At 39.5% G+C, this 27,572-nt stretch overlaps 1 protein-coding gene across 3 annotated transcripts in view; it reads left to right on the top strand.

The window, feature by feature from the left end:
- The window catches only part of LOC126967046 (coronin-6), a 51,089-nt gene that overhangs the window by 9,098 nt on the left and 14,419 nt on the right, over positions 1-27,572 (top strand). For all 3 annotated transcript variants that reach the window (XM_050811370.1, XM_050811371.1, XM_050811369.1), the window contains exons 3-9: positions 13,593-13,715; positions 14,860-15,134; positions 15,852-15,959; positions 16,378-16,552; positions 19,630-19,693; positions 20,674-20,762; positions 25,218-25,358. In XM_050811370.1, coding sequence (XP_050667327.1) covers positions 13,593-13,715; positions 14,860-15,134; positions 15,852-15,959; positions 16,378-16,552; positions 19,630-19,693; positions 20,674-20,762; positions 25,218-25,358 — 975 coding nt within the window. The remainder of the gene's footprint in view (positions 1-13,592; positions 13,716-14,859; positions 15,135-15,851; positions 15,960-16,377; positions 16,553-19,629; positions 19,694-20,673; positions 20,763-25,217; positions 25,359-27,572) is intronic.

The following is a 27,572-nucleotide window of genomic DNA, read 5'->3' as shown; positions in this document are numbered from 1 at the left end:
TGAGCAAGCGTCGAAATCGCCCACGCACCGCCGCGGACGGCGTGGAGCGAGGCGTGTGCACTCCAGTATAAATGATCCTATTCGCTATTTTCGCTGATAACTGTATATAGGTCAGGTGAGATTTTGTGTCTACTGTCCCGGGACATTAAATTACCGCGAGAAAACTTTGACTTATATATATACTAACTGACCCGACAGACGTTGTTCTGTAGATAATAAAAAAAAATACTCTAAAGTAAAAAATGCTCCCTGTTGTTATAATGAAATTGTTTCACAGCGGAACTGTCAAACCGTGCATCTCTAAATTCTCTCATAGAAAATGTGACCATACAAAACAAATACTGAAAATAAATATAATTATTGGTCCCAAATCGAAATAAAAACTATCCTATCTCTCAAGTTGGACCAAACTGCACTCCGTGAAGTAATCCCCATTAAAAGCCGTTCATTCGTTTAGGGAGTCCATCGCGGACAAACAACGTGTCACGTAATTTATATATATTAAGATTTAGCAAATTTCAATTTTCATTCAAGTTCTCAAAAAGGCGCGTCAAATTTCTAGGTCATTTCGTTATTTATTTTATAAATGTGTTATATTTAATGTGTACATTGCCACTTTTTTTTGGATTAGGAGGACAAACGAGCTGGTCACTTGGTGTTAAGTGATCACCGCCGCCCACATTCTCTTGCAACACCAGTGGAACCGCAGGAGCGTGGCCGGCCTTTAAGGAAGGCGTACGCGCTTTTTTTGAAGGTACCCATGTCGTATCGCCACGGAAACACCGCACAAGGAAGCTCTTTCCACAGCTTAGTAATACGTGGAAACATGCTCCTTGAAAACGCACTGTGGAGGACCGCCACACATCCAGATGGTGAAATACTACTAATTAAAATTTTTGGGGTACAAAAAATAGATGCAACCAATTCTCAGACCTACCAAATATATCGTAGTACAATTATTATTGTATTCGATTGCCATCTTGCAACCCTATAGCGGATTCGTGGATGGAACAGAATAATATAAATCGCGATACAAAAATAGTTGTAGATAGTAGAAGGGCGCAAATTTGAAATAAAAATAAAAAAATTGTCAAAAAAATATGTTTACGGATGGGTGACCCTTATCATTTAGAGGTATGAAAAATAGATGATGGCCGATTCTCAGACCTACTCGATACACACAAAATTTTATACAAATCGGTTCAGCCGTTTCGGAGGAGTTTGGTAACGAGACACAACACGAGAATTTTATATTAATAAAATATATATTATTTTTGTTTTTATCATAATTTAAACAAAATTTAAGTTAGATAAAATGTCTCGTTAGCGCAATATTACCACCGTAGACTCTTACCAAGGTGTCTATGGTTGGATCCTCGCTCGCCACGTGCCCAATGTGTTTTCGAATTTAGAATTCCTATGTAGGTACGTTTATTCGACACTTAAAAAGTTAGCAACGGTCTTATTTTTCCTCTGGTGTTACGAAAGAGTATGGGTCGCAGTGATTGCGTACCATCAGGTGATCCGTGGTGGTTGGGAGAAAAAGTCAAAACACTGCCTTCACCACGAATATACCAGTGGGAGGCTCCTTTGCACCGGATGCCGGCTAGATTATGGGTACCACAACGGCGCCTAATTCTGCCGTGAAGCAGTAATGTGCAAGCATTACTGTGTTTCTGTCTGAAGGGCGCCGTAGCTAGTGAAATTACTGGGCAAATGAGACTAAACATTTTATGTCTCAAGGTGACGAGCGCAATTGTAGTGCCCCTCATAATTTTTGGATTGATCAAGAATCCTGATCGGAACAGCAACAGCAATTGTAATTGGCAGGGCGTATCAATTACCACCAGCTGAACGTCCTGTTCGTCTCATATTTTATTGTCATATAAAAAACATAAATTTTATTTAAAAAATGAAACCCCACGAGTTTCTTGCGCTCGTTCTTCTCAGGTCTTAGACATAAATTTTAGAATGGCTGTTAGTTTTTGACGTTCAATTAGTGATTAAAAATCATATTTCAAAAAAAAAAAATTTTAAATTTCAATTTAAGTTATAAGTTATACATATAGACAGTTATACATAAAATTGCAAATAATGCAGTTCAAAACTAGGTTGCAAGTGATTTGAACTGCATCAGGGGTCAGTAGGCCAGTTTCATCTATCAAAATTAAATTCTGAAAGTATGTTACTTATATTTTTTTTCCGTAAGAAAAAAGGATTCAATACTTAATTGCTAGTAAAACATGAGAATTATATATATTTTTTATATGTATATCTCCTGACCGAAAACGCGGCCCACCATGTTGTGACGTCACTATAGCATAAACTATTTGTTTTTAGCAACACACAAACGATTCAGACAGTAAAAGGTCGTATTCATAAGTTTTTTTTTTCATAAATAAAATAATAATTTCGATTTCAACTTGAAAAACAGCACGGTAAAGCATTTCCAATGTCCTAAACGATCAGCCACGCACAGCCGACGAGCACGGACGGCGACACACCGCAGGCAGGGCCGTTCCAACGGTGCGTGTCGGTCTATGTAGATCTTTTCAAGCTGCATTTCACAATGCAAAGTGAAAGAGAACGTATCGTCGCTGCAGCTGCCACTGTGATTATATTCATCAGTAAATGAACGAGTTCTGACCTGCCGTCTGTGCGGACGCGGATGCGCTCGGACCATCGCAGACGTAGACGCACCGCACTTGACCGCACCTTTGAAGTTACCGACTCGCGATGGATACCGACGCAAAGCCACATACGTTTCTGTGCTATCACGGACGAGGCCGGTCCCACAGTGCGTCGTGCGAGCTGGTCTGCGTGCGTCCGCGATTTTTCGGACCATGGGACCTTAAGGACCTTAAGGCGACACTAAATGCCGGCGACCTTGAGCGATATGAGTTCACGGCTCCTATGTAACAAAGACAATATTTTCAAAATTATTGGGTCGAAAATGTTATTGTTAATTGCTTACAATCCTCATTATTGATTACTAATCTGAATAAATGTACCTACATAAAAAAATAAAATCGATAAGAACAACTTTTATGATAGTAGTATACTAAACAAATGCATGATGCCGAGAAAAAACTTGTTTAACTGCAAAGAAAACTGGTAGTTCATAATAGCTCTGGAGTGTTAACTTTAACCAACAATAAGCATTAGCAACCTATAAGTAAGACTTAAGGGTATGTGTAACAGGATAAAGTAGTGTTCATAGCTCCAAATCCTATATTTTCACCACAAAACTTGTCTAAAAATACCTTGTTTGCATGTTTTCTGTTTACCCTTCGCCTTAATACAGCCCAATGTTAAAGTTGAGTTCGCGTTTTATCACACCCAGCTAAGTTTGACATAAGTAAAGTCTAAGTACGTTCTATAAATCTCGGCCTAAGAGGCTCGACATTACCAGTCTTACTCTTCGATGGATAGAGCCATTTCTTATGTTTTTTTTATGATAATAAGGGACGATACAAGCAGGACTTTCAGCCGATGGTAATTGTTACGCCCTGCCCATTACAATGCAGTGCCGCTCAGGATTCTCGAAATACCCAAAAATTCTGAGCGGCACTACAATTGCGCTTGTCACCTTGAGACATAAGATTAACCGTCATTTGCCCAGTAATTTCACTAGCTACCTCAGTAATGTTTACATTACTGCTACGTTGTAGAAATAGGCGCCGTTGTGGTACCCATAATCAGCCCGGCATCCTTTGCAAAGGAGCCTCCCACTGGCTTCAAAGTCAGCTTGCCATAGTAAGATATAAGAATATTGATACAAAGATAGAAATATATATCACTCTGAATTAGTGCTTGGAAATTTATAATACTTATACAGAATTATTCGTACGTAATATTTTTTATAAAATAAAAATTAATGGGGCTATGCATGTAAGTTCTTTGCCAACTTTTGGCAAATATTTCCGGTCTACTGATACGTCTTATTATTTTATGTGCCAAGGTAACAAGCGCCATTGCAGTAACATATTTTTTTAGAACATGATCCCAGATAAAGTATGAAAAAAATGTGTTAGGAATTTCAAAAGAATTGTTAAAAAAGGTGGTAAAGGTGACAATTACATAAATGACTTTCTTAACTATACTGCAGATTGGGAATGAAGCGATCGCCCTCAGGCTATATGTACACATATTAATAGTGGGAGGCTCCTTTGGAAGGAGGTTCCCCAACAAAGCTTATTTTTACTGTGAAACAGTAATTTGTAAGCATTATTGTGTTTCTGTCTGATGGTCGCAGTAGCTAGTGAAATTACTGGGCAAATGAGGCTTAACATCTTATGTCTCAAGGAGACGAGCGCAATTGTAGTGCCGCTCATAATTTTTGGATTGATCAAGAATCCTGATCGGGACAGCAACAGCAATTGTAATGGGCAGGGCGTATCAATTACCACCAGCTGAACGTCCTGTTCGTCTCATATCTAATTGTCATAAAAAACATAAATTTTAATTTATAAAATGAAACCCCATGAGTTTCTTGCGCTCGTTCTTCTCAGGTCTGAGACATAAATTTTCGAATCGCTGGTAGTTTTTGACGTTTAATAAGTGATTAAAAATCATTTTTGAATAAAATTATTTGAATTTTAATTTAAGTTATAAGGTTTAGCTTGCTCGCCTTATCAGTTTTATCATAAAAAAGCTCTTATATAACCCATATTAATTAAAATTAAGAATATGTTTCCCACAAAGACAAGAGGGTTTAGACCTGCGTTTAGACACAGCCGTTTCGGTGGTGAGCCGAAAAAAAGAAAATCAAAAATATAGTTTTGCAAACTACCGTACTGTCAACTAGGAATTTAGCTAATTCCATTGTATCGCTTCAACATAACACAATACATTAGTGAGAATTGCATTCAAATCAAATTAGGAGTGTCTGATATTTGCGTGCACGAACGCACAGACAAACAGACGAAAATAATAAATCTTTGTTCTCGGTGACATAATAACAACATTTTATTGTATAAATTGTTTTTTTTTTTTTAATATGTATTACTCAAACGGTTGCCTACGATTTTATAACAATATGAAATGTTATAACAATGCAGCAGTGTACGAGTTGCGCTTGATTAGATTACGAGCATGAATCACCTGGTCGGTGTGGGCTTGCAGCGCGGTCCGCGGAGGACGCGGTCGACGCGCAATGTATCGGATTTCTGGCGATATGCCCGCTGCCACCGCACCCGCAGCCGAGTAAACATTGCGATAAAGTTTGCGTCACACTTATACCTAGTCTTGACCTAAGCATTGTTAGAACGAATGATCTAATTTTTTCCATTAAACAAAAACAAATTTACTGTATTGTCTTTAGTTTATCTATCTATATAGTATATATATACATACACTAGCGGACCGAAAGACGTTTAAATTTGTAAAATCGGTCCAGAGAATTATATTGAGAATCTAAACCAGTCTCAAATTCACTGGAACACTCTAAAAAAATCATCAATATCGGCCCGCCATTTAGAAGGTAGTTCAATTGTGAATTTAAGCCATCCTCGAATCCACTTGAACACACACAGAAAATTTCATTCAGATCGCTCGTGCCGTTTAGGAGGAGTTCACTGTCAACACACGTACAGAAGAATTATATAAAGATAAAGGGTTTCCGTCTATGTATTGACTTATCACTATCTATATATATATCTCTGGAACCATAAAGGTGGATCCACACATGCCGCTCAGTTAAGCCGGCGATATGGAGACAATTTTTTATATACTTGCCACTGTAGGCCACAGAAGCTGCAGTATCGCTGAGATTAGCCGAATAATATCTTATCCGAAGCCGCGAACATAATGACCGTTGTGTGCCGGCGAATGTCGTGAACAATCCTTGTGTGGACCCACCTTTAGGCGTAGAGTCTTGAAATTGTGGTAGGAATATTCCTTTCGCCGAGTAGAGGTCACATAAGAACGGATTTTACGAAATTCCACCCGAAAGTGTTTCCTTTATGAACAGAACAAAGTCTGTCGGGTCGGCAAGTACTTAAATATTACATTACATTAGAAAATTTAACTCAATAGAGATGTTCCATATTAGACTTAAACATAATCCGTTAAACATTGAGTCAATTATCAATAATTGAAACATCCACGTACACGTTTCGAGAGGAGTGCCTTGAAGTGCATGACACAAACGAAGGCTTTCGCCATATCCACATTAACTTCTAGGCGTTGCTCGTTCCTTGCGTTCGATAGCCGTCACTATTAGATCTATCAGAAGATCGGCCATGGTGAAAGCCGTACGTATTGTTGGCCTTTGATCCGTGGCACTCTAGATATTCCAAGAGCTGGCGGTTAATTATGCTTTGCATGATTTTTGAGAGCAAGAAGGTAATAACAACAGGGCTAAAGTTAGCCGAAGTAGCAAATCTTTATTTTTAAGTGATAAAAGGACAAAGGTACTTCCATGAGTACAGAACTACGCCTTTCGAGGTATGTATGCGTAATCGCCGGCGTCAACTCAGGGTACACGTTCTGGCATGCAGATCACTCACAGCCGCTCTAACAGAAAAGACAAAATTGTAATACATTAACTTTAGGAATTACTAATCCCGATTTCACAATTCTTCTCGTAATTGAGCCAAATAAGACGGCCTAAAAGATCATAAGGTACTCCTGTCAGAAATTCTCCTTACCAGATACGTTGTAAGAACTATTAAACAGCAGTAATAGAGGAAAGTAATAATGTTTTCGAAAGAAGGACTATTCCAGAAAAATGGATTGTTTAAAATATATTTTTAGTGAAATCGTAAATGCTCTTATGAAAGCGCCCCTATGTCCAACCAAAATATTCGTGCAAATGAGCTCAGGTTGTCATTGTCCCCGTTTCCATCGGCATTCCCGACCACTCGCGCCAAATGTCTAATAAATCCACGTAGATTTACGAAATACGAAACAGAAACGATATATTTGTTCGTTTATTACAAAACGCGATGAGCGCATTGAAAAAAGTCTTAGTCTTGCAAAAAAGGACCACGGATTTGAATTTTTGAACTTTCATTACATTCAACATTACGCTATCAATAATGTATTAAGAACTAATTGTATGGTGGCATTAGTAATCTAGCATCAAGTGAAACACGCTCCATAAAGACTATTAAATAAATCTTCAGACAGACTGACGCGGCCACACGGACAACATAGACATTACCGTACATCAGTAACAGTTGCTACGTCAGAGATATATCGAGCACGCGAGTACGTCGAAGTTCGCGGGTCTATTCTCGTCACGCCCATAATCATTATTACAGAATTAGATTGCCGCGTGTTAATTTCACTAATTATAGGTTTGGGTAATCGTACCCCGTTACGTACGTGATATTCAAATTCGCCCGTTCTAAAGGCATGTTGTGTTTGCTACTTGATTCTTGTCGTTTTTTATATCAATTCATATTGCTTCTTTAGTTTCTTTATAATACACTGTCGGAATACTCAACGACCATTTGCGATTGGCAAAACTACACTTTGGCATGTGCTTATGAACTAACATACTATGCGTGTTAATCATGCCCCTCATTGTATAGTGGCTTTCTGAATCTCTCTGAATTAAATTCTAAGTATATATTTTCATCAGTCTAGCAGAAATTCAGCTCATTTATAATGAAGACTCATTCCGAAAGTGAATCGCATACAGCATATTCTTTTATATATAGAGTGTTTCAAAAGTTTTGAGGTCCTCATGATTAGGCTAAGCGTATGCTGACGCAGACGGCACAGGTCCAAGCAGCACAGGGCAGAGAAGATTTTGTAATATATGTACGTACTAAGATCTACGTACGCAGATGCGCAGACACTTACGGGGCAGACATGAGTCTCACCTGCTCTGCGTGTCGTTGTAGCGCCGGCACAGATTTCTGCTCGATGCGGGCATGTATTTACCGCTAATTCTTAATTTTGATTAAATTACAGATCATTTAATTGAATTAGTGCGAATTTGTGAACCTTATTTGTATAATTCTAACCATCCAGACTATTCAAAAAAGATATTCAAAGAGTTATAGTATTGCTAAGATATTAAACATTTTTCATAGTATGTATGTTGGATAAAAAAACCTACAAGAGACTTCTTGCAACGGCCTCAACACATAAGAAACTGCCCCTAGTATTTAAATAATTTTTAAGTGTCGCGTTCTATAAAAGCAAATCTCGCTCATCTCATCCTAATTCTATGTACTCATTTTGCTCGTCAATTAGAATGCGTTTATTTTTTTGTACGACGCAAAAGTGTTCTTGCTGCGTCATAGCATACGCTCGTGGCCTATATCTGCTTTTCTTGCCCTGTCCTTCAAAAACTGTACTGTGCTGCGTCAGCTGCGTCTCCCTCTCTAGTCTAACTATTGCAAACATAAGTTTTACGTCTTCCCTATTTAGTGACTTAGCGTTGAAAGATACATTTTATGCTGTATAAGCAGCAATAACTATTGCTGTCAATTTATTGAGAACAGCTAACAAGTTACTGCGTGCAATTCTTGCAAAAAATATTTTTCCGTCATTTCTCATCCAAATAAAACATGTTTACTATGTGTTTTCGAGCGATTCTATCTATCTTTGATCATTGAAGTAGATACTCGAGTTTTTCAACAGGATTTTTTAAGGACTATACTTGCGTTGGTACTTACACAGAGGTATAAACGTATTGCATTGACAGATTGTGAAGAAGTTTTTTATTCATGAAACATTAGATAGATAGACTCTTTATTGAATACCATACAGTCTTGAAAATATAAATTTATAAAAATTATGCTAATTACAGTCATCAGGCATGGAATGGAAGTTCTTACCGCTTGAAGGTATTACTTCTAGACAACCCAAAAATATACTAGATACAATAAGTTATAAAAACAGGTATCTTGAAATTTACGTCTGTAAATATAAATATTTTTTAAGGTATGAAAAGTAAGCTCAGTTGGTTAGAAACATAACATATTGTTTATGAAAAGTAAGGTGAAGTTTATTTTTGTTATTACTAACCAAGATTTGTGGACAATAGGAGGAATAACCTCAATTGGCTTCATCCCAAACAATCTTTATAATCGCCGCTTATGCGTGTCGAATATTTACGACCGATTGTGTAAAATTTGCATTTGCACATTTAAACACTGTGACATTGAGAAAGTGACTCGTCAAAAATGCAGGGCAAATATTTTTGTCCATTCAAACATTCATTCAAATTAATATCGTATGATAAGAGACGGAAGTCTTTTCGCACATTTCGTCGGCGATCTATTTTGTTTTAGCAATTGAAATGTAATTATTAATTAAAGGGGCACTTATTTGGATATGCTATTATTTGGACAGTTTTCACTGAAAACTTTGTCATTGCGTGGCGTTGTATTCTAAGCGCGGTTGAAACACAACTGAACGAAAACTCTGCCTAAAGACGCGTACGCAGAGTTCTTCAGACAATTTTTGCACGTTATTGTGAGTCTAGCTATTATTTGTACGTTACTGGTTTTGGGTGTAGCCTTGCAAATATCGTGTTACGAGCTGTTAAAATAAAACGCTACTGCTGCTGCTATAAGTAGTCGCCATCATCAAGGCACAAATAGGTATTCTTGTTTTTAAGAATCCAAACCGTAAACACACTGTAGAGGGCATCACGTATCAGTCACCATCAGATCTTGTTAATCGCACCATGACTACCTACTTATCACCGCCGTCACCCAACATCTACTTATAATGTAGCATTATTAAAAGACTTATTTCTATATGCAATCGGTAATCTGATATTCATATTAAACAATTAATAATAAAAAATTTACTCCATTTCCTGCTTTAGTCATTTCAATAAGCGATCATTGGAACTCTTTTCTCAATCCGTCTAGGGGATGACGTATTTGTACTTTTAGCTTATACGTATACTAGCTGCCCCGACAGACGTTGTTCTGTAGATAAAAAAAAATACTGTTTTATAGGAATTTACATCAATACTTATTTCATAAAAAATGCTACCTGTTTTTATAATGAAATAGTTTCACAGCGGAACTGTCAAACCGTGCGTCACTAAATTCTCTCATAGAAAATATGTCCATACAAAACAAATATTGAAAATAAAAATAATTATGGGCCCCGAATCGAAATAAAAACTGTCCTATCTCTCAAGTTGGACTAAACTGCACTCCATGAAGTAATCCCCATTAAAATCCGTTCATTAGTTTAGGAGTCCATCGCGGACATACAACGTGTCACGTAATTTATATATATTAAGATATTATGTAAGAATATGACAGATATCGCCACGACCATCGGTCCCGCGCTGTCTTCATCCAACCAATTGCGGGATCTTGATTCTTGACCAGAACATCGGTCCATCTTGTGCGGAACACTTTTATTCTAATCTTTATCAAATCGGAAATTCAGATTCATTCTTTTCTGGATTCTAAATAATTTTTCATTAGAGATCAAGTATAGAAAATTGCCTACATATCGTCCCTTCAACTGAGTCACTTCGAAAACACCTTTGCTCACGTTTTTCACAACCAACCCGCATTTCTATATCTGACACTCACACTTAGATAATTTATATGTCTAAAATAAAGTATCTTGCTGTTAGACAAGTGATAAAAACAGGCCAGGAATATTTGATTAGTGTGCGTGACAATCTGCGTCTTACACTCGCGATTTGTATGACACTGTGTTAGTGTGTGCGTGCATTGCTCAAAATAGACGTTAGTTCTAAACTCAATTTTTTTTCGACGTTTTCACAGCTGTCATAGTCTATCTATAAGTATCTATGATCTAAGCATTTACGTAATAAATACTAGTAAGACTAGTCGTTGGTCTGTCAGACATTGACGTTTGTAAGTTGTGAGATTACGTCGATACAATGAGGGTATCTTTAAAAGTAAAGCGCATCCTACATGACCGGCGACGATCGTGTAATTTTTGTAGTACAGCAAACTGCTTTCCTTTTGTTGTACTGCCACATTGCCGTTTATATTATTGTGCAATACTCGTGCGAAGTTCACTCGCGTGAACATAATTGTTTTGTCATACAATTGCTTGTATGACGCGGCGCTATGAATAATTGCATAAAAATGCGACAATCTTATAATGTAAACAATTTGTTATGTTTTTAAAGTCATAACCCTCACTTCTGGGATTAATACACATAATACTGAGATTAATAATGAGATGATACGTCACTCGAACGGTTAGATCGGTTGGAAGACACTCGCACGGAACGCGAGAGGTCATGGGTTCGAGTGCCGCATCGTTCGTAAAATTTTGTTTTCAAATTTTATTTGTGTATTTTATTATGTACCAAGAAGAAAGAACACGAACCTTCTGAACTTCGCCCAACTGATATATTCATATGTCTTAAGTCTTTCATTCACATCGAACATTCGTTTTGGCACCTTTTCGATAGGGGCGGGCCAACGATGAGAATATGATGTGATGTGAATGTGTTATTATACCAAGCGATGACTTCACAAATTACCACAAAGGTAACTCTTAAAGTCGGATAAGTGCACGTAGCAATGTCTTATATAGCGATTATTATTAGAAGGAGCCTATAAATACCAAGTCGACATTAACTTAATTGATCTCTTTACTTCTCCAAGTACTCTTTATCAGTTCATTGACATTATTCGATTATTTGCAAAGCACTTTTAGCTTTTATATTGAACCTTTTCCTTAGTTTTAGTTCCTGAATATAAAAGGATCCACAACATCCATATAGCGTGTAGGGCTTAGGATGTAACAAAAATTAGAAATGATTTTCACACACCCATAATATTATTGATATATCCACTGACACTCTACGGCATAGGACAGATGAGACTAAATTCATCCCCATTTCATGTTACCCTAAACCTACCTAAACAAACCTATTTTAATTTTAATTTTGTTGCGGGATTTTATAAAATACACTTAAAGCCATGCTTAATGCAGTCTCTGAACTTTACCCCGGACGTGAAGACAGAGTTTCTTCTCGACGGCTAAGCAGGCTGTACAACATGTAATGAACTTTTTTTTATGGAAATACGGGACGAGACGAGCAGGACGCTCAGCTGATGGTAATTGATACGCCCTGCCCATTATAATGTAGTGCCGCTCAAGATTCTTGAAAAGCCATAATTCTGAGAGGCACTAGGTACAATTGCGCTCGTCACCTTGAGACATAAGATGTTAAGTCTCATTTGCCCAGTAATTTCACTAGCTACGGCGCCCTTCACACCGAAACACAGTAATTGTTACACATTACTCCTTCACGGCAGGAATAAGCGCCGTTGTGGTACCTATAATCTAGCCGGCATCCTGTGCAAAGGAGCCTCACACTGGTACCTGAACCTGTGTGCTAATGTACATTGTAAGGGGGCCCGAAATTGCTCGCTCTTCCTCACCACGGACCCGGAACCGGGTAATTCAAAGGAATGCCTAGTAGTTCGTTATTCTGTTTTCATTATAATTTTTGAAAACAATAATCATATCTAAGTTTCTCTATGTAATATCAGTATTATATTACATTGAAGATGCAAAAGAAGTCTGTGGTGAGGTAAAGATATATATTTTCTTAAAGAATTATTATAATTCACTTATATGAGAACTTAATATGTAACTAAGTTATATAAAATATTCACTTAGGCTGTGAAACGTAGAAAACAAGATTGTTAGTACACAATAATATATCTGCAAGTGCTGCTGAGAGTATTTTTTATTAATCTAGATAAATTAGAAAAACTAATAAATTTAATTTATCTACATCTTGCAAAAATTGAATAGTATTTTTCATAATCAACTTTGTAATAAATCTCAATATTTTAACAGTTTTGTTCACAAACTGCCACACACGCACACTATTCAATACGCACGCACTCTCACATCGTCATATATCTATGCAGTCTCTTTTGTACTGAAATATAACTGAATTTGGTAAAAAATGCTGCTGTTACATTGGATGTCTTAAAATATTATTGAAAGTGTATTGCAATGTTTTAAACCTGCCGGTGGCGGGGTGGGAGTACAGCGGCGTGTGGTCAAATTAATCTAACGATGTATAAATAACATTGTGAATTGTACGAACGCGGATAGTAACAGTTAAATCGATATTTTTCAAATTTTTTTCACGTCTTAGCTTGGAAAACCACGTTTTTGTGGAATCCATTGCATTTATTCTAATAAGTATATACTATAGTGTTAAGTTACATATATATATTGGTACTACAATTGCACTGGTCTCCTTGTCTCATTTGCCCAGTTATTTCACTAGCTACGGCACCCTTCACACCGAAACACAATAATGCTTACACGCATTACTGCTTCACGGCAGAAATAGGCGTTGTGTACCCATAATCTAGCCGGCATCCTGTGCAAATGAGCCTCCCACTGGTAAAACTCTATCGACTCCTGCTGCCTCTGAATCCTAATGTAATTTTGTTAAAGCAAATAAAATGGCTTTACTCATGTTTTTGTTGGTGTCGGTACCGACTAGTATCGGACCATTCGGAGGCCTTTCATCAGGGTGAGTGAGGTGGGTTTGCGATCAGTAAGAGGTGGGACGTTATCGCGAATCAATGTGAAACACATGACTCACGAAAGTTTTAATAATCAAATGTATTATTTTAATATTGCAGGTGGGACGGATCCCCCCAGATCATCCGCTCGTCGGCGGCCACAAGGGCCCCGTGCTCGATATCTCCTGGTGCCCGCACAACGACAACGTCATCGCGAGCGGCTCCGAGGACTGCGTTGTCAAGGTAGTTTATTATCACTATGCATATAATATCAGATGATCTTGTATTTAGATACAGTATCGACCAATTCGTCATATTACTAGTCTTTCTTTTTTTTTATATGAAAATAAGTGACGAGACGGGCAGGACGTTCAGCTGATAGTAAAAAAAATTTTGAACGGCACTACAACTGCGCTCGTCACCTTGAGACATAAGATGTTAAGTCTCATGTGTCCAGTAATTACACTAGCTACGGCGCCCTTCAGACCGAAACACAGTAATGCTTACACATTACTGCTTCACCGTAGAAATAGGCGCCGTTGTGGTAACCAATTATCTAGCCTAATCTCCCACTGGTAACAGATTAAAATTTAGATAATTTATACGTCTAGATAGAGACTCTTGCTGTTAGACAACTGCTAAAAACAGGTCAGGAATATTATTTAGTGTTCGCAAGCTATGTCTTTCAATAGCGATTTGGATGACACTTTGTGATAGTGTGCGTGCATTGGTCAAAATATAGGTTAGTACTAAAATCAATTTTTTTGACGTTTTTACAGCTGTCATATTTTTAGAATTCGAAGGACTGAAATAGACAGTCCTACCTACAAATACTTAACAATCTTAAATGGCTATATTATTTTCGTCAGAATTTGTTATTAAAGCCCACAGCGAACAACAAATCCATTTCAAATTTAGTGCAAGTCAGAATGAAGTACAAATGTTATAACAATATTCATTAACAAAATTTAGAAATATTAATTTCAACTATCTTTATCATTCAAATAATCTTTTACATTATAATAGGCCTTAGATGTTAATTAATTTGTTACGATACATTTAAATTTTTTAATAGGTAACATTTTAATACCATTTGGGAGTTTATTATAAAATATAACACAATCCACTTTAAAAGATTTAGCGATTTTACGGAGCCTAGTAGATGGAATTGCGATGTTATGTTTGATTCGAGTATTATTATTTTTAACTAGTCCAATACATAAACAGCTATTGGTACATAGACATATACATAGTTTGTATTATGCTATCCTCAAAGACCCGAACGATCTGAAAATTTATTGAAGCACTGGTCTACACATGTCACAATAAAACAATCTGGCAGAATTTACACGATAAGCACAACAAAGTAATAATATGCTATCCGCAGGTATGGCAGATTCCGGACGGAGGCTTGTCCCGTACGCTCACAGAGCCAGTAGTAGACCTTGTATACCACCAGCGCCGCGTGGGGTTGGTGCTGTGGCATCCCACGGCGCAGAACGTGCTGCTCACGGCCGGCTCCGACAACCAGATCGCAATATGGAACGTGGGCACCGGCGAGGTGCTGATAAGCCTGGACTGTCACCCCGACCTCATATACTCGGCCTGTTGGAACTGGACGGGCTCCAAACTGCTCACCACTTGCAGGGATAAGAAAATCAGGTCGGTACTCAATCACATAGTGTGCTTGTACAACATGGTCCCAGGAAATGAAAGGAATACACTATACATGTGTTGTGAAATACAAAATTAATTGTAAATAAACTTATTAAAAAAATATATATAAACACTTTATTTTGTGGGCATTGAATTACATTACAGGCACCGGGATTGCGTCTATATCTTATATGAATAGATAGATAGCCATGATTATGAAGTGTTCCCTTTGGATAGCAATGAAAGTACAAAATTTAATTATTAATTTAAAAATTCAAACAATAATGTTTTCACTTCTGTAGTGATCACTATCACGACAAAATAAGCGAGTATACCCTAATATATTCTGATATCATGCGCACGACGTATTACTACATAAACATCAGGAGAGCATTAATATGGTAGCGGTTATAGTAATGTCTTTCATAGTGAATAGTGAAGGTTTCACTTCTACCACGTGTAAATTGCACACGTTTTCATTTTAAAATAAGTGTCAATTTCGGGGGAAAAATGTGGAAATAAAAAAAAATAAAACTTTTTCTGTCATAATATCAAATGAAAATTTATCTCTTTTTGTTTTGGTTTTATTGATGAAACGAGACAAAAATTCGATCGATTGAAATCTGTCTATAGCAATAACACCAACTGCATTTTAAATTTACGACACGACAAATGAAATAATTCACAAATAACGGAAGCGTTACAATATTATGTTGTTCGCAGGATAATAGACCCTCGCAAAGGAGAGGTGGAATCGGAAGCCATAGCGCACGAGGGAAGCAAGGCGTCCAGAGCTATATTCCTTAAACATGGACTGGTCTTTACAACTGGGTAATTTTTTTACTGTCCTTTCTATGAAACAATTTCTTTTTTAACTCTAACCAGCTAAGACTGTAAGTGGTCATATTATAAAGTATTGTTTGTTTTTTCATGATAAGAGAATAAGTAAAAGATAGATGAATAAATTAAAAACATGCTTTATGGCGAAATAGCGCTAACAAAAAATAAACTTGCAGTAAAACTTTATATTATTAATTCTTTTTAGTTTAGTTTAATAAATTTAAAGTTATTAACCGATACTAACCCTTATCATGAGGTAGGCTTTCAATTTTTTCTAAATTTGACAATAAAAATGATTCAATGTGCTGCAAAAAAAATTTGATGGTAATAAATGCAAGATATGTTTATTAAACACCAAAAGGGAACCTCTTTAGTTCCCTCCCTTGTATAATTTTTTTTGTATTTAAAGTTTCAGTCGCATGTCGGAGCGACAGTACTCGCTGCGTACACCAGACGCGCTGGCCGAGCCTATAGTGACAGTGGAGATCGACACCAGCAACGGTGTCATGTTCCCGCTCTATGACCCCGACACCAACCTGGTCTACCTCTGCGGGAAGGGCGACTCCGTCATACGATACTTCGAGGTGGGTACAGCACGTTCTGCCAGAGCAGTCACTGAGTTGACTGACACCAGCAACGGTGTCATGTTCCCGCTCTATGACCCCGACACCAACCTGGTCTACCTCTGCGGGAAGGGCGACTCCGTCATACGATACTTCGAGGTGGGTACAGCAAGTTGTGCCAGAGCAGTCACTGAGTTGACTGACACCAGCAACGGTGTCATGTTCCCGCTCTATGACCCCGACACCAACCTGGTCTACCTCTGCGGGAAGGGCGACTCCGTCATACGATACTTCGAGGTGGGTACAGCACGTTCTGCCAGAGCAGTCACTGAGTTGACTGACACCAGCAACGGTGTCATGTTCCCGCTCTATGACCCCGACACCAACCTGGTCTACCTCTGCGGGAAGGGCGACTCCGTCATACGATACTTCGAGGTGGGTACAGCAAGTTGTGCCAGAGCAGTCACTGAGTTGACTGACACCAGCAACGGTGTCATGTTCCCGCTCTATGACCCCGACACCAACCTGGTCTACCTCTGCGGGAAGGGCGACTCCGTCATACGATACTTCGAGGTGGGTACAGCAAGTTGTGCCAGAGCAGTCACTGAGTTGACTGACACCAGCAACGGTGTCATGTTCCCGCTCTATGACCCCGACACCAACCTGGTCTACCTCTGCGGGAAGGGCGACTCCGTCATACGATACTTCGAGGTGGGTACAGCAAGTTGTGCCAGAGCAGTCACTGAGTTGACTGACACCAGCAACGGTGTCATGTTCCCGCTCTATGACCCCGACACCAATCTGGTCTACCTCTGCGGGAAGGGCGACTCCGTCATACGATACTTCGAGGTGGGTACAGCACGTTGTGCCAGAGCAGTCACTGAGTTGACTGACACCAGCAACGGTGTCATGTTCCCGCTCTATGACCCCGACACCAACCTAGTCTACCTCTGCGGGAAGGGCGACTCCGTCATACGATACTTCGAGGTGGGTACAGCAAGTTGTGCCAGAGCAGTCACTGAGTTGACTGACACCAGCAACGGTGTCATGTTCCCGCTCTATGACCCCGACACCAACCTAGTCTACCTCTGCGGGAAGGGCGACTCCGTCATACGATACTTCGAGGTGGGTACAGCAAGTTGTGCCAGAGCTGTCACTGAGTTGACTGACACCAGCAACGGTGTCATGTTCCCGCTCTATGACCCCGACACCAACCTGGTCTACCTCTGCGGGAAGGGCGACTCCGTCATACGATACTTCGAGGTGGGTACTGCAAGTTGTGCCAGAGCAGTCACTGAGTTGACTGACACCAGCAACGGTGTCATGTTCCCGCTCTATGACCCCGACACCAATCTACTGGCCTACCATGAACTCTTATTGCGATTCATTTGACGACCTATAATGAACTGCTCTGATATTTCATACCACGACATCATTTAAGCGATCGAATTTAGGTTGACGTCAAATCAACTGATTAAATCGCAATGATGTCAATTTAATGCCAAAAATGATGTCAATTGAATCGCAAACTGATTTTGTTCGTTCATTCATTCGTACCGTGAGGTAATATTTCAACCTAAACTGGATAGCTTGTGTCACAGTGAACGATTCGAAAAAGGTTGCTGCTTCCTTAGAGGAAAGTGAATCGTGTTGTTAATAACTTTTAAAAAATAGTAAAAACAAATAGAAAAAGAAAATTTTGTTGATGAAAGATGAGGTGAGAATACTTTATTGGACTTTTTTGTAAAACAAAATACTGAAATGTACGGTATTTATATACCGAAAATTAAAATATTAAAGACGAGGCAGTAAGGGCCCGGACTATTGCCTGTTCGCAAGAATGAATTAATAAAAAGGTAGTCTGTGCTCCTGTCAAATCAATTATCAACGCAGTGTGTTCGTAACTCGTTCTTTTTACGAAAACACCTAAGCAAACATTTAATTTGTAATTCAAAGAACTATATATATTTATATTACTATTATTTAATAAGTACAAAAAAGGGCAAATGGTTTTAATTTGACGCTATGAAACGCAATTATAAAATGTACTTTTAATATTTACTACGCAAAAAAACCGCCATTTTTTAGTTTTCCATCATTTTAGTTTTCGAAACGCAACGTATATGCTTCGTGTAAGTCAGGCCGCACACCAGGCATACATTTGTTATTTACGTCGTCACAATCGTTGCGCTACAATTGTATGTGCTACAAATTTATTGTAAATGCGCACATCGGAAGCACAATTTTAGCGTGGCACCGCTTTGAGGATGTCGACATCATCGTCTGATGACGAAGATTTCTTGATGTGGCGATTAATGAGAAACAAAAGACGTAATTGTGTTCATCCGTTTAATCTTGGTAGTCCAAATAATTTCTGTAATCCGTCTGTTACTATAATCATTGAGCATGTGATTGTATAATACAGGGTTGTTTTTTCAACCCTGCAATAAACTCAACGTAAAATTCAATGTAGTCTTTCATTTTTGCAAACCAACGCGACACAAAAACCGAACGTGTTCGATCTTGAAGAATCTTCGACAACGTCTCGCTACAAAGTAAGCCCGCCACAAATGTTTCCTCGGTCTCCCATACAGACTCACGTACACATGTATGGGGGCGTTAAATGTGTCGCGTTTTAAATGTGGCGGTACAATTATTGAGTTACAAATGTATGCCTGGTGTGCGGCCCGGCTAAGAGAGACAAACTTAGGCAACGATTGTAGAGCGTCATCTCTTTCTCACACCGCGGACCACAGACAAATTTATTTCGTTCATTCTTCATTAGCGATCCAAACGCCATTCAGTAAAAGGCACTAATGGTACGAATTTTAGCGATTCAGTTTAGGTACCTAAACTGAACTGCATCGGAATAGCATCGCTAATTAACAGTTGATGGTAGGCCTTCTGGTCTACCTCCCTGGGATGGGCAACTCCGTCATACGATACTTCGAGGTGAGTATAGTAAGTTCTGTGAGAGCAGTCACTGAGTTGACTGACACCAAGCTCATCGACCTCTTCAAAAAGCTAATCGAAATATAAAATATTTTCCCCCTTTACACCAAAAAAACCATTCAAATATTGTATGTTGTTGATTTCAGGTTACACCGGAGCCACCGTTCGTGCATTACATCAATACCTTTCAGACGCCCGATCCACAGAGAGGTAGGTATATCTTTGCCAGTGACTATGGTTTTTAAAAAATATTTTTTTGTATATAAATGTGGAGATGAAATCGCCCGCTGCTAAGCGATTTCAGAAATACCTAAAATCCTGGTGTGGGCTTGTCGCGACGTTCCTTTAAAATAGTTATGTTCGAGTCCAGACTGGCTTAAAGTTTAACATCAAGTCAATTTCTTCACAAACTCTTAATTCTCAGAATAGTTTTTTATTATTATTAGCCACTAAGTCTTTATTTTATCTTATAATATATATAAATTACGTGACACGTTGTTTGTCCGCGATGGACTCCTCAACTAAAGAACGGATTTTAATGGGGATTACTTCATGGAGTGCACTTTGGTGAGAGATAGGATAGTTTTTTATTTCGATTTGAGACCAATAATTATTTTTATTTACGATATTAATTGTTTTGTATGGGCATATTTTCTATGAGAGAATTTAGTGACGCACGGTTTGACAGTTCTTCTGTGAAACAATTTGATTAAAACAATGGGGAGCATATTTTACGAAATAATTCTTGATGGTTTGAAATATTATTGACAAATTCATAAAAAAAATGAATTTTGAAAAAAATTTGAAATTTTATTTATTACGTACAGAACAATGTTTGTCGGGTCAGCTAGTTATAGTTATATCGATATTTTAAAGAGGAAAGCTTTGTCCTTTGTATGTATGATTTTTTGTTTGTAACAGGTAAGTCAATAATAATAATTTTAATAATTTACCGGTAGAATATACTATCGAAGACTTATATACTCCTTTGAAAAAATTTAGATCCCTGCTTAAATTATAGTTCCTACGCTTTGCTGTACAAAGATTAATGTGTTATATTTTTGACTTGTTATACCTACCGTCAAATTCAACGTGAACGAAGCCAGAGCATAATTGTATTAGCATTAAGTGCCACCTATTTTCTGTTATATAAGTTGGTGGACTCATGAAGCCTCAATATTTTCTTCCAGGTATTGGCATGATGCCGAAGCGGGGATGTGACGTCGCCACCTGTGAGATAGCTAAGTTTTATAGACTCAACAATTCAGGACTGTGTCAGGTGAACACCGAATTTTTCATTTATTTTTGTGGACGATTAACAAATCAACTCAAAATCAATTTATTCATATAGGTCCAGGAAATGACTCCTATGAATGTTAAAAAATTTCTTTTTATATTTACCTCCACTTCGGAAATGGTTGAGCTTTGATGAGAAGAAGTGACAAGAAACTCATTGCCACACTTTAAATCAACATTTACAGCTTTATCTTTTTACAAATAATTTTAGTTATATATAAAAAGTGATGCAACAAAAATACTCTAACATCATATATCCAACGCTTTACATGAGTAAGTCAAAAAAATGTAAATGTAAATTAATACGTAAAACAAGAACTATTGAGTACATTAAATGCATCAAACACACAAAACGTAAATAAATAAAGGTATATTGCGAGAATTTTATTAGTGATTATAAAAAATATTAAAACTTTAATTTTAACAACATGAAACAAAGTTTCTGGTAACAGGACCGTTTTGCCACCACAAGTATCGCCCGTTCACGAGTATGACTCATGGGCCAGCCATTTTTGGGAGAGTCACGCTGCTGTCTTATGACGTCAGCACAATCGGGCCAGACTCATCCGGGTTACTTACCACACTCGCACAGAATACCGGCGTGAAGTAGCGGCCTAGTGCCGCTATGTTTCGCATAGGTTAGTGTCGAGGACCGGATGCCATTCCCCCCCCCAACAAAATATGAGAGCGGTCCTAAAAAAGAAATTACCCCAGGAGGGTACCGGCTCTTGTAGAGCCGGAGAATCCCTCCCCGAGCATTCGCGCTCGGGCTGCCCCTCGTATTCTGGGGAGGGCACAGTACCGCGTATGTCACAGGACAAACAGGGCAGCAACACCACGGCACCCCGCTCCACGCTTAATGTGGACTTTTGTAACATCCGGGGAATTCACTCCAACTTAAACGCCGTCCACCACCACCTTGAGACGGCGCAGCCGGCCTTGTGTTTCCTTACGGAGACGCAGATATCTCGACCTAGCGATACGTCATATTTAACGTACCCCGGGTACAAAATTGAGCATAATTTCATGCCTCATGCCGGGGTATGTGTGTACGTTAGGGAGGATATCTGCTGTCGCCGTCTCGGCAATTTTGAGGGTAGGGGCCTGTCTTCTCTCTGGCTCCGCGTAGATTTAGAGGACCGCGTCCGCATCTATGCGTGTGTCTACAGGTCCCATAGTGGTAACGCAGAAACGGATCACCTCATGGGCTGCGTTCAAGCGGCATTTGAAGACGTGCTTGCTCAGATCCCCTCCGCTGAAATCGTAGTCTTGGGTGATTTCAACGGGCACAATGCCGAATGGCTTGGATCACGTACCACAGACTACGCAGGGCGATCTGTGCATAATTTTGCATTGGCGTATGGTCTGTCCCAATTGGTTGAGTCGCCGACGCGGCTCCCGGATGTGGATAGTCACATGCCGTACTTATTAGATCTTCTGCTGACTACACATCCCGATGGTTACCAGGTCTCTGTCGACGCCCCTCTCGGAACGTCCGACCATTGCCTGGTCAGGAGTGTAGTTCCTATCCGACGCCAACGTCGCAGACCACCAGCGACCCGCCGCGTTTGGCACTACAAGTCAGCAGATTGGGATAGGATGCGTTCCTTTTTTGCATCCTACCCTTGGGGCGGCGTTTGTTTACCTTCGGATGATCCTAGTACCTGCGCCGTTGCAGTAGCCGATGTGATACTGCAGGGCATGGATATTTTTATACCAAGCTCTGTAGTACCGATCGGTGGCAGATCACAGCCCTGGTTCGATGCGTCAGTTAAAGCAGCATCTGACTGCAAAAAACAGGCGTATCGAACTTGGGTTGCGGCGCTGGGCTCAAAGGATCCGAACTGCAAAGCTGAAGAGGAAATATAACCGTGCCTCCAGATTTTTTAAGCGGCAAATCGCCCGTGCGAAATCGAAGCACGTCGTCAAAATTGGCGAACAGCTTTCCAGTTACCCGACCGGAACACGCAAGTTCTGGTCGTTGTCGAAAGCTGCTCTTGGTAACTTCAACCAGCCGTCCATGCCGCCGTTGAACATGAGGAATGACACCCTGGCCCATACGGCAAAAGAGAAAGCCGATCTCCTGTGCACTCTTTTTGCCTCCAACTCGACTCTTGACGACAACGGAAAAACACCGCCGACCATCCCGCGGTGTCAGAGCTACATGCCTGAAGTACAGTTCCGACAGAAAACTGTTAGGCGAGCTCTGTTTTCGTTGGACGTCAGGAAGTCGAGCGGGCCGGATGGCATTTCCCCAACCGTGCCTAGAATGTGTGCCCCTGAGTTGACGCCGGTGCTAACGCGTTTATTCCGGCACTCTTATTCAAAAGGCGTAGTCCCTGATTCATGGAAGTCAGCCCTTGTCCATCCGATCCCAAAAAAAGGAGACAGTTCGGATCCGGCAAACTACAGGCCTATTGCTATTACCTCCCTACTCTCCAAAATCATTGAGAGCATAATTAACCGCCAGCTCTTGGTATACCTTGAGGTTCACCAGTTGATCAACGACCGGCAGTACGGCTTTCGCCATGGTCGGTCGACTGGCGATCTTCTGGTATACCTAACACATAGATGGGCGGCGGCTATTGAAAGCAAGGGGGAAGGCCTGGCAGTTGGTCTGGATATAGCGAAGGCCTTTGATCGTGTATGGCACAAGGCGCTCCTCGCAAAACTTCCATCATTTGGGCTTCCCGAGAGCTTATGCAAGTGGACCTCCAGCTTCCTCACTGGGCGCAGCATACAGGTCGTTATCGACGGTTATTGCTCGAATCCCAAGCCCGTGAACGCTGGAGTGCCCCAAGGCTGTGTGCTATCTCCCACGCTGTGTCTTCTGCATATCAATGATATGTTAAACACCGCCAACATGCATTGCTATGCAGACGACAGCACTGGTGATGCCGTATACACGGGCCATGCAGGTCTCTCTCGGGAAAACGTCGACCAGTGCCGGGAGAAACTTGTGTCTTCTATCGAGTCCTCTCTCGAGAAGGTCGCGGAATGGGGTAAGTTGAACCTTGTCCAATTTAACCCCCAGAAGACTCAAATTTGCGCGTTTACCACTAAAAAAACCCCATTTGCCGTATCACCGCTCTTCGAGAACACTTCCCTTAAAGCCTCGCCTAGTATCGGAATACTGGGTCTCGAAATCTCGAGCAATTGCCAATTCCGTGGCCATCTGGAGGGCAAAGCCAAACTGGCTTCAAAGAAACTGGGCGTCATAAATAGAGCACGGCAATACTTCAAGCCGGCCTACATTCTAGCGCTCTACAAAGCGCAGGTCCGGCCTCACATGGAGTATTGCTGTCATCTCTGGTCTGGCGCACCCCAGTATCAGCTCGATCCATTTGACCGCGTGCAACGCAGAGCAGCTCGAATTGTCGGGGACCCAGTACTCTGTGAACGGCTGGATCACTTGGCGTTGCGTAGAAACGTCGCTTCATTGTGTGTCTTCTACCGCATTTATCACGGGGAGTGTTCCGAAGAGCTGTTCAACCTGATTCCTGCCGCTGAATTTCACCTTCGCACGACACGCCACAAGTTACGATATCATCCCCACCATCTGGATGTGTGGCGGTCCTCCACAGTGCGGTTTTCAAGGAGCTTTCTTCCTCGTACCACGAAGCTGTGGAATGAGCTTCCTTGTGCGGTGTTTCCGGGACGATACGACATGGGTACCTTCAAGAAAAGCGCGTACACCTTCCTTAAAGGCCGGCAACGCTCTTGTGATTCCTCTGGTGTTGCAGGAGAGTGTGGGCGGCGGTGATCACTTAACACCAGGTGACCCGTACGCTCGTTTGTCCTCCTATTCCATAAAAAAAAAAGCCATAGTCTTCCCCGACTAAATTTAGGGAAGGGAACGACCCGTCCCACGTCGCCGCCACAAGCAGTGACATTTAAGCGAGCATGATGAAACCTGTCACGAGAAATCAACCAAATAACAAAAAATAATGTTCTTATAAATATTATACAATAATCACTTAATACCTCTACTAATAATTTGCCATTTTGTTTACATTTGCATAATAATATTATTCATAATTATTAATATTATATTTTATTAAGAGTAATACCAAAGCTTTCTAAAATAATCCTCTTAATTGTAATACAATTTTTCTATAAAATTATGTTTAATATATAGGCTTTGAACTTGTTGAAAGACATTTCCACATGTTCATTAATTAGTTATGAATCTTTTAGGTTCATAACAAGGTTTAGAAATTGCATGTATAGAATTACAAGAATACAAAGCCAGTAAAAGGTCTGCCATTTGCCAAAGGTCTCCCATTCTCTTTCGCTTCTTTGTACGTTTTACAACTGCTATTGCCTTAACTATCTCAATTAAATTGTATGTTTGTTTAGATTTATTCTCATATATTTATTTATTTACCTCTAAAGTAAGGTACCTCCTAGAAATTTATTAGACTTTATCTTATTGCAGGTGGTGTCAATGACAGTGCCGCGAAAATCTGAGCTGTTCCAAGAAGATCTCTATCCAGATACTCTCTCCGACGAAGCCAGCCTCACTGCTGACGAGTGGCTCGCAGGCGAAGATGCCGAGCCGTGTACCATGTCGCTCAAGGTAAACAAACCATCAAACAGACATAGCGATCAACGTGTGGGGGATGACGCCGTCTATTCGTGAGCAATATTCAACACAAGTAACTATGATCTGACATTTAAGGTGTCTGCTCACTGCACCGTACCATATCACGGAAAGATACACGACACGGGCTACTGTACTAGAACTGTAGAAATTTAAATAAGAAGTTAATAGAAGTGTTAAAAGCGCTAATACCTTGCGGGACGACTATCGTCTAAATATACATAACTTTATTGCTTGGTATGCTTGCAAAGCTCCGGATATTGAGGAACTTGTGTTTCAATCAATTGTGTTGCAAAATGACGATTATACAAATAAACTAAAAATTTCATTGTGAAAATTGGTCGCCATACGAGTATATTAAAGTGAAACTTTTATTACACCGCCTCTAATTTTTTAAGCCCATCCATTGCATGTAGCATGACAATAAATTGTAGTAGGGGTGAAGTTGTATAATTCATTTCAACTACTGCCTTTCAGTCAGTTTGGCCGCGCGGTCTAAGGCGCCAGATTTAAGGCGACACTAAATGCCAGCGACCTTGAGCGATGATGATACGATTGATATGAGATCACGGCTGCCGGCCCGCCATATATGTAACAAAGCCAATATTTTCTAAATTCTTGCGTGAAAACAGTTTATATGCTTACAATCCTCGTTATTCACTATTAATCTGAATAAATGAACCTACACAAAAAAGTACAAGCTATAAGAATAACTTTTCTGAGAGAAGTGCCAAAAAAATGCGTCACGCCATGCCAAAAAACTTGTTTAACTTCAAAGAAATGTGGTAGTTCAAAAAGGCTCGGCAGTGCTAACTATAACCAACAGTAAACATTATCAACCTAATAAGACTTAAGGATATGTGTAACAGGATTAAATTGTGTTCATAGCTCGAAATGCTATACTTTCACCACAAAACTTGTCTAAAAGTAAAAACATCATGTTTGCGTGTTTTCTGCTTACTCTTCGCCTTAAGCTCTGGTTAAAAATAAAATCATCAAAAATAAATTAAAAAGAAAAAATCGTACTTAGTACTATACTCGTACAAAGAATATTTAAGTATCTAACGTTGTAGCTTGGTCATGTATAGTGGGCAGACACCTTTATCGCAGGTATGACGCGGGTCACTGCTTCAATCATTAAGGTATTGTATCTTAAATGTTTTGCGGTTTTTAAGTAGCAAGGAAAATACAGTACAGTGACTACTACAGACGAGACTTGACAGACAGAAAGGATGGTTTTATTTAGAGTTTTCAAGAGTAGTGACTGGGACACGTTATTTATCAAAAAGAAATATCGACTGATTAGCCGGGGACTTTGCACTGTATATATTTTCAAAGTAGTCGTAACTCGGATATTTATCAACGAAGCTCTCTCAATGCCAACCAGTTGGTACCAGAACGAGGCTGCTAAAGGTAAACCTTACACATTACGCTGGTGATATTCTAGACATCCTGCACAAAAACGTCACAACGTAAAGAACTTAAACGAAGTTAAATTACTTGTGGGTATAACTGCAATATTGTATGTATAATTTTGTGCCTTCTATTAAGTAAAAATACTAATAATCTGACGTTGAAAGCTTTTATCACAGTCGTTGAGCAGATTTCTAATACAGATGAAATACGACTCAATTTCATAGATAATCTATACGTCTAGAATTTAGATCGATTTACAACCCCGTCGAAAAAAAATTTAAGTGTAGAATTATTTTGAACAATGCAGTGCTACAAATCCCGAGTGTAAGACGTAGCTTGTCACGCACACAAGTAAAGTATTAAACCTGTGTTGTTTTTATCGGTTGTCTAACAGCAAGAGACTCTATCTAGACGAATAAATTATCTATGATCTAAATAAGTGCTTGGTGTTTATTCATTCATTTAATACGGGACCTACATCTAATGCTTATTAGACATCATCTCCCATTATTGAAGATATTTGTGTATGTAGTTCGATTTGTTTATGTTATTCCTATTTTACGTCCCTTACCATCGGCTATCTATCTACCTGTGAACATCGAAGGTTCTGTTCATATCAGTCTAATTACTTTTAATTTCATCATAATTACGGCATACAATTTGTTATTTTTACTTTGAAGAAACCACGATGTTTACGATGATGTAGTAGCACTGCACAACGGGACTTACTTAAATTGCAGTTGAATTAACTTTATAATTTGTAGAAAAGGTATG

This window comes from Leptidea sinapis, chromosome 12 (genome assembly GCF_905404315.1).
Source record: "Leptidea sinapis chromosome 12, ilLepSina1.1, whole genome shotgun sequence".
Taxonomy (NCBI): Eukaryota; Metazoa; Arthropoda; class Insecta; order Lepidoptera; family Pieridae; genus Leptidea; species Leptidea sinapis.
The sequence above is the reverse complement of the archived record's forward strand: the minus strand, read 5'-3'. Positions and strand labels throughout refer to the sequence as shown.